This window comes from Carcharodon carcharias, chromosome 3 (assembly GCF_017639515.1).
Source record: "Carcharodon carcharias isolate sCarCar2 chromosome 3, sCarCar2.pri, whole genome shotgun sequence".
Classification (NCBI taxonomy): Eukaryota; Metazoa; Chordata; class Chondrichthyes; order Lamniformes; family Lamnidae; genus Carcharodon; species Carcharodon carcharias.
The window spans coordinates 150,952,269-150,964,307 of record NC_054469.1 but is presented as its reverse complement, the minus strand read 5'-3'; the positions used below and the strand labels follow the sequence as shown (position 1 = coordinate 150,964,307).

Here is a 12,039-nt window from a genome sequence, read left to right as displayed (position 1 = left end):
TCAATCTCCCCTCCTAGGTTAACTGTCTCATCCCAGGAATCAACCTAGTGAACCTGTGTTGCATCTTATGACTCTTTTCAAAGGCAATTCTATCCTTCCTTGGGTATGGAGACCGAAACTGTGCACATTAAAGGCCAACATATTATTTCCCTTCCTGATTGCTTGCTGTAGCTGCATGTTAACTTTGTGTTTTGTGTACAAAGACACCCAAATCCTCTAAACAATGACTCTTAATAGGTTATAGCCATTTAAAAAGTATTCTGATTTTCTCTTCTATCTACCAAAGTGAATTGCCTCACATTTCCTTACATTATACTTTATCTGCCACCTTAACCAATCCATATCCCTGTGCAAACTCCCTGGGTCAGATTTTCTGGCCAGCTGTAGCCAGTAACAGGGCCAGACAGGCATTAAAAATAGTGCCACCAACCTGCGTATGGATTTCCCAGCTCCATCCCACCCACGGGCCATTTTCCCGGAGATGGGACACATGTAGCAAGTAGCTGATTTTCCAAAACAAAAACAGAATTACCTGGAAAAACTCGGCAGGTCTGGCAGCATCGGCGGAGAAGAAAAGAGTTGACGTTTCGAGTCCTCATGACCCTTCAACAGAACTGATTGAATATTAGAAGAGGGGTGAAATATATTTCAGCTGATTTTCCAGTTGGCCGCCAGGTTCCCACAGGCAGCGGGGGCCAGTTTAACTACCTGAAGGCGACCACCTGGCGGCAGACCTCCCTGGGGGCCAGCGCTTAGAGGCTCTCTTTGCCTGCCTGGGTGCAGCAGCAGCTACAGGGGTGCAGCAGCAGCAGCTACAGGTCCTCCTGTAGAGGGTTTAACCACCACAGTGGTGGCTTGGCTGAAAAGCCATTTATTGTCAATTTAAAAAAACTTGAAGAGAACGCACCTCCATTTTAAAGCACTCTCTCTTTAACTTAACTGCCATGACATCCTGCCGATACTTGGAAGCTGGAGGGTCTCTGGCCTTGCTCGGGCTTCTAGAGCCCACCTACCATCCTTAATTGGACAGCAACCTCACCCTCTGGCTATTAATTTTCTGCTCCAGTGAAAATCACGAGTGACTGCTTCCCTCACAATGCTGGCTTCTGACCCCCATTTGAGTCTAATTGTGGTGTTCAGAAGCCCACAGAAAAAGTCCTGCTCCTTGTGTTCTCAGAGCTTACTTTCCCACCTAATTTTGTATGGTCAGCAATCTTGGATACATTACATACCCAGACCCTTCACCTGAGTCATTAAAATAGCTTTCAAATTGCTGAGGCCCCAGCACTGATCCTTGTGGTGACCCACTTGTAAAAAGCTGCCAAATTGAAAATTATTCCTACTCTGTTTTCTGATTAGCCAATCCTATATCCATGCTGATACATTACCCCCATAATTCTGATCCTGGTCCTCCTGGATAAGATTGACCAATATAGACTGGAATTGAACCCAAGGCATTCTTACTCTCTGCTCAATGTATAAACACCCATAAAAACCGGGACGTGTTTTATAACAAGTTCATATAAACAGTAAAAAATAAATATGGGGCAGTTTAAAGCGACTTTAAAAATTCACAATATGTGCTAACTATTCTTGTTACAAAAACTTGCCATTAATATAAAGTTTTTGAAATTAATTAATGCAGATATCTGTTTTGTTCATAGAGGGCTTGAGGAGCCTCTGTAACCGATTGTCTATAACCACCAACATTGATGCAGAACACCCAGAACTTAGACATTATGCCCAAAGTCAGGGCTGGTGGAATGGAGAGGAAGAATTCAACTTTAGTGCAGTGTTCTCAGCACCAGGCAGAGATGAGGCTTTGAATCACCACTGTACTGGCAAAGAACGTCTACTGGAACACGCAGGTGAGAGCCTTGTGATGGGGCTTGTAGCATTGGGAACTATTTTTTTAGTGTAGCATGGTTTGCATTCCAAAAGGTAGTAAAATCTTACAAAAGATTAAAGTAGCTGGGTTGTAGATTGTTAGATAGAGGCGATACATCTGAGTTATGCATTATTTAAGAAAGCAATAGAATGTTGAAGGGTGTTCAACTTATGAGCATAGTGTCATAACTAAATTACATTGATGCGAAGTAGTTCTCTTACACTTGCTCCATAGTGTTGAGCAGCCCTGAACATCCATTTTATACAGGCAAGAGGAGGAAACCATGCAATTGAGACAAATCAAACAGCATTTCTGCAAATGCTACTATGGTGGAGAATTGGTACCTCACTCCTATTTCTGAACCTTTTTTCCTACAACAAAAACTATTGTCATACCAGTTGCTGCAGAGCCTTTAAACCCCACAGCAGTATTCTATTTCCTGTTGCCATTCAGAGACATTTTTGACACCTGGAGCTCACCTAAAATACTATGAGGCCAACTTTCAAAATGAGTGTGGGGTCAACACTGCTTTTCTTCTGACTAGGCTCCCAACAGGTAAAGTAGCTTAAAAGAAAAACCCAGTGAGGTGTGTAACAATCATTTTGCTACTGCCTATTTTCAGCCACCGCTGAAAGTGGAAACCTACCTCATGGCATCTGGTCTTTGGGGTAATTCCAACAGCACATGATTTTTAGCCTATCAATCAAATTGAATCACCATTGTGGAATTATGGAAATAGCAGCTGATTATGCATTTTTTGTTGAATACTGTTAATTCTGTAAATGCCCCTGCAAATCAGAAAGCATGGAATAAGGAAAGACAATTCAACCAAACATCCTTCTTCAAACCTAATACAATCATCCAAGTGACTTCCTCAAATTTAATATAATAATCCACAGTAGGTGTATCTTAGACTCCACTAAATTATTTGCTCTATTCCTAAAACTAAATAGATTGGGAAACATACTGGGAAAAATTGAATTAACTGAATATCAACCATTGAAATACTGTTATTTATGGTCAAACCATAAATATTGCTATGATTTCCTATTTAGAAACCTTTCTTGCTCTTAGAGAAAGTAAAGACTTTGGCATGTACCTTGAAGTGCTCTGTTTCAACCTCAGACCAACTCTACTCGTTTACATAGCTAGAGAAATGGAGCTTGAGAGCCCAACTAATACAAGGTTATCCTAGGTCAGACTCACTACTTTGATATGCCAACTCCTGTATAAATGATTGAAGCTACTCAAGGGTGTTAGCACCTTTCCAAGAAGCAAATACTCTTACCTAAAATGGTGGATCTCCATTGGAAGGCAAAATACGAGTACAGCTTAAGGTGTGTTTGGATTGGAAAGTATATCCTTTTTATTTTCACATGATACAGATGAGCATTTTCTGTTGCTAATCTGTAGTGGTGTACTATCTTTCCCTTGTTGTAAAGGCATGGACCATGAGGAGAAACTGACTACCAAAAGCCTTTCTGCCACCTGCCAGTCACAAATCAGGAGTGTGGTGAAATACTCAGCGCATGCCTGGATGAGTGCAGCTCCGACAACACTCGAAGTTTGCCATCATCCAGGGCAAACCAGCCTGCTTGACCTCTGCACCACTTTAAACATTCATTTTCTTCACCACTGGTGTAACAGGGCAGTGGTGTGTATCATCTACAAGGTGCATAGCAGCAACTCCCCGGGGCGTTTCTACACCTTCCAAACCCTCGACTTCTACCACTCAGAAGTACGAGGACAGCATAAAATCACCACCACCACTGCATTCCCCTTCAAGTCACACGCCATCCTGACTTGGAAATATAATGTTGCCTCACCATCATTGGATCAAAATTCTAGAACTCCCTGCCGAACAGCACCAATGGACTGCAAATGTTCAAGGAGGCAGCCCACTACCACCACCTTGAGGGCAATTAATGCTGGAATGCCCACATTGTGTGAATAGATTTTTAAAAAACTGCAGTGAAACTAATTTTTTTCTTACATCCTCCGATCAGAACAACAGAATGTGTACTCAGTGGTTTAAGGACAAATATTATGTCAAGTATAATATAATGATTCATATGAGGTAATTTTCCACAGTTCTGAACATAGAAAATCTGCCCTATGGAGTTAATATTTTGTATAGTTATGTATTAATAGAGGATATTAATGACTTTGTGATATTAGCAGAGATTGTAAGTTTTTAATAATATAGGAATTGTTAAGTGATAATGATTGTTACAGCTCACTATCAGTTTCTGAATACCCCATCACTAGGAAATATCACTATGCAAATGATGATCGATGCACTGCGTGACAAGGACAACATGGATCTGGATTCTTACCTTATCACAGGGAGCATGGTGTCCATCCTGCCTCAGAGCTCACCTTGTATCCACTTCTTCACGGCCACTCCTGACCCCACAAGGTCTGTTCTACATTATCAAGTCATTGGTTGGGCTTGAGTGAAAGGTAATAGATATAACCAAAATATTTTATTCCGCATGTGCACTTCTTCATCTGGAAAAATAAACTGTGTAAGTATTAGGCCTCTCCAATGGCTCAACATTGAGAGGCTGAGCCACACAGACAAAAAAAAAATCCCAGGTTTGATAGCCTTGTTTTTAATCAGGTAAAGATGTCAGGAGCTCTGATTGGTCTCACACCCTTGGATCAGGGAGGGGAAAGTTAGCCAGGATTCCGGTTATTGAATATAATTCCCTCCTGTAACCGTGTTGCAAGGTTGGAATCAGGATTAGGTGCAAGGGCTGTGAATAATCAGCCAACTGTCACTGCCCAGACTGGTGTGAATAGTGTCTGCTTGACAAAGTACTGGTGGGACATCAGTGGAACCTTACTGCAGAAACAAATCATTACCTGAAGGAAAAGAGAAGGGGAGAAAGAAATATAAAAGTCATTGTGAACTCCACAAAAACAAGGCTACCAGCAGGATGGAAAAGGAAAAATGTATGTAAGGAGGGAATGATCTGTAAATTTCTGTCTTTGCTTCTGTCTGTGGTATTTGGTTACTTAAATGCACATTCGGGCCTGGATTTTCATCTTCGAGGTGGGTAGCGGGAGTTGGGAAAATTCCTGGCTTGGCCTGCCGTTTTGTGAGTGATTACCTGCAAAGGTGGGATCTTCATTGCTGGGGGATGGCAGGTGCAGCTGGAGTCGGGTCAGCAACCTGGGAAGAAATTTAAAGGCAGCCACAGGGACTGCCAGATACAGTGGTGAGCTCTTTAAAAGGCCTGCCTCGATGCTGTGGGACTTTGTCCCAGGTATAATAAAAACACAAAGGCCGTCCAGTCCTCACTCACATCCCCACATCCTCTAAACACTTCCCGTGCCCCATCTATGCCACATCATGTCCTCCCACCCACCCCCATGGCTCTTCATGCTCTTATGCCAAGCTACAGCATTCTATGCCCATAGACGCACTGTGCACTGTCAAGAACCAATGAACCCTTTAGTAGCAGTATGATGTATTTAAAAATTAAGTTTAAAAAAGGTAATTCAGTCATATCTTTCTCTAATGTTGAAAAAAGTCATTTCATGACAATTTAATAAAAGTATCAATAACCTAGACACTTTATCAATAACAAAAACCACAAACACTTGAAATCAGCTAACATTGTATAAACAAATATTGTGAAATTGATAATAGAGATCAGATAGCCTGTGCAGGTGTTCCAATACTTTAATGGTTGCCTAGACTCTCAGACAAGCCTCATTATGTATCTTTTGTGGTTCTCAAACTGTAACTTCACACACCATTTCTGTGTTTACACATCGGGGTTGCGTTTACAGTTTGCCAGCCATGCTGGAATGTGTGATCAGTGTGGGTGTGGAAGTGGGCCAGTTACAAGACCCACCTCAATTCTCCAACACAGTATCTCAGCTCCTAACAGTGTATAAAGGCCCCCTAAACCTCACCCTTCACCTTCCACCTATTGCCCGTGCCACCTCAGATCACCCATGCCAGCTCAGATCATCCATGCCACCTCCATGCCTCCCATCTATTCTCCGTAGCCACTCACCCAGTGGCTCCATAGCCACTTACCCAATATGCGCTATCTACAGTCCTCGGATTCAATGCAATATCAATGGAAAATATTTTATATTTCTTGGGAGATAGAAATAAATCTCTCACCATCTAATAAAGGCCTCCACATCATTGATTCTGAGAAAAATAAATACATTCTGCCATGTGAATAGAAAGTTGTAATACTTGTAATCCGAATAACTTGTGTCAACAAATCAGAAATTACTTCAAATGGACAATCTGTTTTTGCAACTTCTTGAAACTCATTCGTTCTCAGATAAATGGGGCGCATACTGTGATGAAACCTATTAGCACTTGAAACTCACCCAAGCATTGAAAATGGCCACAGCTGTCCAAACAATAGACTACTCTCTGAGAAGGAAAGAAAAGTAGGGCCAGCATTTTCTGGTCATCGAGCCAGGGTGGGGCCCGCTCGCCAGTGTGTAAAATGACGCGGGGATACATCGAGCGGGTGTCCCGACTTCACGCGCCAAACTGTCAACGGCTTATTATGGCCATTAAAAAACAAATTAACCTGATTGATGGACCTGCCTGTCCAACCTTAAGGTTGGCGGGCAGGCCGGGAGCCCAGGCGGGCCTCGCAAAAAGCATGAAACCTCATCCACGGGCGGGATGAGGTTTCATGAGGGTATTTATATTTTTATCAAATGCTTTTATAAAAGTTATGGACTTGTCCCAACCCATGTGACAGTGTCACATGGGGGGACATATCAGGGTAATTTTCTTATTACCTTTATTTCAACTTTTGAATTGGAGCCAATCTCCCTGAGGCAGCACTTTGCCTCAGGGAGAACTGTGTACCCTTTCACACTCTCGGCTGAGGGAATTCCTGGCAGACGTCACGCTGGGCGGACTTTAATTGTCCCACCCACGTAAAATGGCGGTGCGCCCCCGAATGCCCGCTCTCGTACACCGCTCCCCCCCCCTCCCCCCCCCCCCCCCCAGCAGGGGGAAAGTGAGTGTTACCCTAGGTGCTCGTTTCAATATCAAAGCAGAGTGCGTGTCAATCAATGCAAGTGAGCAGGTGGTTAGATTTTTTCAAGTTTCAAAACCAGATATTTTTTACTAACCAAATCTTTTTAAATCAGTTTTGTAGCATTTTGCATTGCATTATGGTGCTTTCTCCATTGGAAAATCATTGTAATACGTGAACAAATACACAAGGCTGGTCAATGTAAGTGTCAATTTACTTTAAAGGACAGAACCCTGTGATGCATCACTGCATCAAACACACACCTGTGTTTACAATACGGCACCTAATAGTGACATTTGAAAGTGTGAGAACACTTTACACTTATCTTTCAGAATGTTCCAGACTCCTCAGTTGGCTTTCCATTTTCTTCACAAACTCAAACCTGGTGTGCTTTTAATAGGCTTCCAAAACTCCACACCACCAGACAGTGATGTGTGGGGGGAAATCTGATCTTCGTTCCCCATTTTAAATGGGGAACGCGATCTCGGCAGGGGTGTGTGTGGATTTTACACTCTAGGCATGCCTGATTCGTGAAAAGACTAGAGGAAAATGGGGCAGGGTCAGGAACATGAAGGAAAATCGGATTTCCTCCAAAAAAAACTAAGCTTGGCTGTTCGCATACTGAAACATGCCTCTACACACAGACAAAAATCCAGCCCACTGTGTCAAGATTTTCTGCTGTGTGTCTCATCTTTTTGTTCCATGATCTACAGTATTAGAGGTTCAACATGTCACACCCATGTACCTTCCATCTATTTATTTATTGATTCAGATTCTCAGACACTGGAAACGTTTGGCTAGGATTTCATTGTTGGAGTATGCACTTCTCCAATTAGAATCTTTAGCCCTCACAGTAAAATTCTGATGCTTCATACCAGCATAAATAGGTATTCCAGTACTTAATAGATAAAACAGCTGTTCAAAGTCAGGCCCTGTAGAAAATATAAAGAACTCAGAACTGCAGAACAGTTCCCACCCCCTACCCCCTCATTTGAGATTGATAAAATTATGGTGATAGTCACGGTCCTTAACATTTCTACAGATCTTAAGACCGGTTAGTGAAATGTTTAAAAGCCACATTGAATTGTTATTTGGTATTTGCACAATACTTTGGCTTTGCTACGCTATTCCAGAATGACCAACATACTTTTTCTCTTATGTAAGAGAAAATGTAAATTATGTAATTAATTGTACTATATTTTGGATCTTCTACCGAACAAATCAGAAAGAATGTCTATTTTCTGCCTTTGTCATTACTTCCCTAAATTCCAAAGCTAACATTGTGCTAAGATGTTGGGCTGCATTTTGTTATTAAATGGACTTTAACAAATTTTTGTGAAGGGAATATGTAGAGATGTAAAATCAGTCTTCTGCCTGGCTATCCAGAAAGCTAGGATCGTCTGTTAACTAAGTTAACCTGTGTGAAGACATATTGATGAAGTACAGTTTAGCTTCTCAGTTCTGAGGGAAAATAACTAATTGTGTCTATAAGATGAACAAATGCTCTTTTTAAATTATAATACCTTCAAATGTGCTCTAATATGAAAGCAGCCATGCAGTTCTCTTCAGGAGCCTTGGAATTTCTCTTCAGGTAGGTGTCTGATGATTCCCTGGAGCTAATCCGGTACAGAAGGAAACATTTAATGTTTACATTTCATGGTACCAATGATGCCACACTTTGTTGACCATGTGAAAATTGTGTTCCAAACCCATGAATACTCTAGCAATGTAACTTTTACATTGCTACTTCTCCCAGTTTTAGGAAAGATTGGTTTGCAGAAACTTTTAAAATGAGCAATTCCTTTGGGCAAAATTACATATGCAGTTATTCCAGTTTTGGCACCAGTATTCAAAATGCACCTTCCATTGTAAAAGGATAATTTTAGAGCACCATAAACCTTAGGATATTGCTGAAGGAGTTCCCTGCAATTTAAAAATGCCATTAAGGTGATAACTAAAACAGTATCCTTCACTTGTATCTCTCTCTCTCACACACACACACATCCTAGAGTTGTATAGTGGACTGAAAGGAGACCCTTGGACTATTAATTTTTTTAAAACCCTCTAATTTGTTTGCTTCTCAGGTCCATCTTCAAACCCTTCATCTTTGTAGATAATGTCAAGCCGGTCCTGAAAACACAATCTCCAAGCTTTGGTGATGAGGACCCAGCAAAACAGCAGCCTCGTTTCCAGAACAGACCTGACCGTAGACATGAGCTGTATCAGGCACATGAGTGTGCCAGATCAGTTATGAAAACTGAAGAGGTAGGTTTCCTGTTGTCATTTATGCCATACTGTTTCTGCCACACACTGAAACTTCTAGCATTTCCCCAAGTTTTATTTTGATCAGATTTAAACTAGATTTTTCAATGATTTTTAAGTATTGCTTAAACAAAGGCACCCAATAATGTTCATGATGAACATTTACACTGAGCTATGGGTTATGGAGGATTAGATAGTTGCTTCTAGCCACAGATCATTATTTTCTTCTGGAATGTTCTTTGCTGAAATTATATTTTTGATTAACAATATTATGGACTTATTTTGTTTGACATTATCTTTCAGCTTTAGATATGGCCTTTAACAATGATTTCAAATAAAACCTTCCATTTCACCAGCTGCACATGAAAGAAAGGATATCTAATTGTTCAATCTTCTGTTCTCTTGCCTTGCTTTATTTCTCCAAGTTGGGCCTGATGGACACAGTGTTTTAGTCCTGTGGTGCAACAAATTGAGAATACAATAAACAAAGCTTTTGATGCTCATGAATATATCACAGTCTTCTGAAACTAATAATGCAATTTGCAATTATTTCTTGAATGACAACAGGTTTGTTGATTCGACTGTAATGCTGATACACAACTAATTAAATGCTTCTAACTAGAACAAATAGAAACATTTACACAAGATTTCTTGGTGTAGGTTTTAAGTCCCCTGTCCCCAAATCTCAAAACATTCGACTTGCCCTTTCTTCTGTCAACTGGCATCATCTTCCAAGCTTTATGCAGTGATTGAGTAAACCACATAGAACAGGAAGGTCCAGTGTTTGATCTCTGGTCCATGCAATTGGCTAATGTTGATCTGGATGATGGTAGGGGTTTCTGCACTTGATCTGGATGATGGTAGGGGTTTCTGCACTTGATCTGGATGGTGGTAGCAGTTTTAGCATGTTGATCTGGATGGTGGCAGGGGAGGACCAGAGGATGAGTGTTCCTCCCGTTCATACATGAATATGTATGGAGACATTACTGTTTGACCAAGGTGATGAGAGCCATGTGCAGAACACCTCATGCAGACACTTTTCCCCTTGTGCCCTCTATCCTTGGAACTCTATAGAAAGACCATTGCCTCGGGAGTTGGAAGAAAAACAGCATGATCCCTTGACAGCCATGACCATTCACAGGAGGAATAAGGTTGGGAATTGCGAGTTGGATGTGCCCTCCACCAGCCATGCTCCTTGGAGGCATCCACCTCCCTCCCTCCCTTCATCCCTGCCTTTGACTGCAGCCTATCACAAATGGCATATAATGAATGGCAACTCCATATCTTGCTGGGATCTTGATGTTATGAGACATTTGAGTTGGGAACACAGCTGCTGGAGTGTGGGATTCACCACAGAAAGGAGAACAAAAGTGAGCATCTTTGACATCCAACTGCCTCATAATTATTAGGGTATCCCTTTAGATGGGTACTTTTGCTGACCATAAACTCCACCCACCCGAAAAAGACCCTCCTCCAACTTAGAAGAATCACACATATAGAAAAACTGTGTTGTCAAGAATAGCCTTGAGAAATGGTGTGCGTAACATTTCAGACTTGCTCCACCGCCTTCTATTCTCCCCTGTCACCCACCAACTACCACCAACCCAATATCACTATACCTCTACATTCTTGAACTTTCCCCCATTACCCTGGACCCAATTACGATCCACCTCCACATGCCTTTCCTTCCCTCAGAGCCCACCTCTCTGCCCACCCTGACCCTGCCCCCTCTGGATATCTGAGCCACCTGACTTGCCGCTTTCTGTGACCCAACCGATGAGCCCTTCACCTTCCAGATTCTCACCCTGGACCTGCAACCCTACCACATCCCAGCAGGCCCCCCCCACCTGACTGTGAATGTTCCCCCCCAGCACCCTGACTCCATCCAGAACTCCACTGCTGACACCACCACCTACTCCACCCTCTGAAACACTTCCCACTCACAACACCCCTTCGCTGCACACACCACTTCCACACCCCACTTCCCCAGACACTCTCTCTCCCTTTCCCCCGGCCCAGCTTCCCCGAACAATCTTCCCCCTACCCCTGTCATTCTTTCCCCTCCTTCCCTGGACACATTATTTCTGCCCCCCCTTCCCTGGACACTCTTCCCCCCCACCCCCACTCTTCCCCAGACATTCGCCCCTATTTTCTCGTAAGCCTGCCTCCCCTGTCCAGCCTTGGTGCAGCTTATGAAACAAGCACCCAAAATCTCGCAGCACCCCTCTTAAAGATAGTCGAAAGCAGCATCTATGTACCTCGAGATGAAGTGAAGCTTCACACGCCGCTTATGTACAGTTGGGAAATAGACCATTCCAATAATCCACTGGAGGGGCACTTAATGTGGAGGGGGAACGTAATGACCTTTTAATGAGTGTTCATGGGATGCAAATGTGGTTCCCGACATTGATCAGCAGGAAAATTGAGCCACCTTTAAGCTGCCATTAATGTCGGGAGAACAAAATTCCAAACTAATTTCCCACAAGTGTGAAAGAAACTTTTGCCATCATGCTAATTTAGTGCCCCTGCCCACCAGTACTCCCGCCACTGGCAGGAGCAGAAAATTCCACCCATTATTCCTTCTTCTCCAAAAGTGATGTATTATTAAAAGAAATAAAAAGACATGCACTTACATAGCGCTTTTCATGGCCTCTATACATTCCAAAGTACTTTTGAAGCATAGTCATTCTTTATGTAGGAAACATGCAGCCAATCTGCAGACAGCAACCTCCCACTAACAGTAGTGTGGTAATAATTAGATAATCTTGTGATGCTGAATGAGTGAGAAATATTGGCTAGGGTACCAGGGATAACTCGCAATCTTTGGAATAGTGCCATGGGATCTTTTATGTCAATTTG

The 12,039-nt window shown here is 42.4% G+C and overlaps 1 protein-coding gene across 1 annotated transcript in view; it reads left to right on the top strand.

Annotated features, from left to right (window-relative positions):
* Positions 1-12,039, top strand: part of LOC121275683 (secernin-1-like) — a 155,140-nt gene that overhangs the window by 128,173 nt on the left and 14,928 nt on the right. The window contains exons 5-7 of the mRNA XM_041183226.1: positions 1,665-1,868; positions 4,157-4,307; positions 9,003-9,183. Coding sequence (XP_041039160.1) covers positions 1,665-1,868; positions 4,157-4,307; positions 9,003-9,183 — 536 coding nt within the window. The remainder of the gene's footprint in view (positions 1-1,664; positions 1,869-4,156; positions 4,308-9,002; positions 9,184-12,039) is intronic.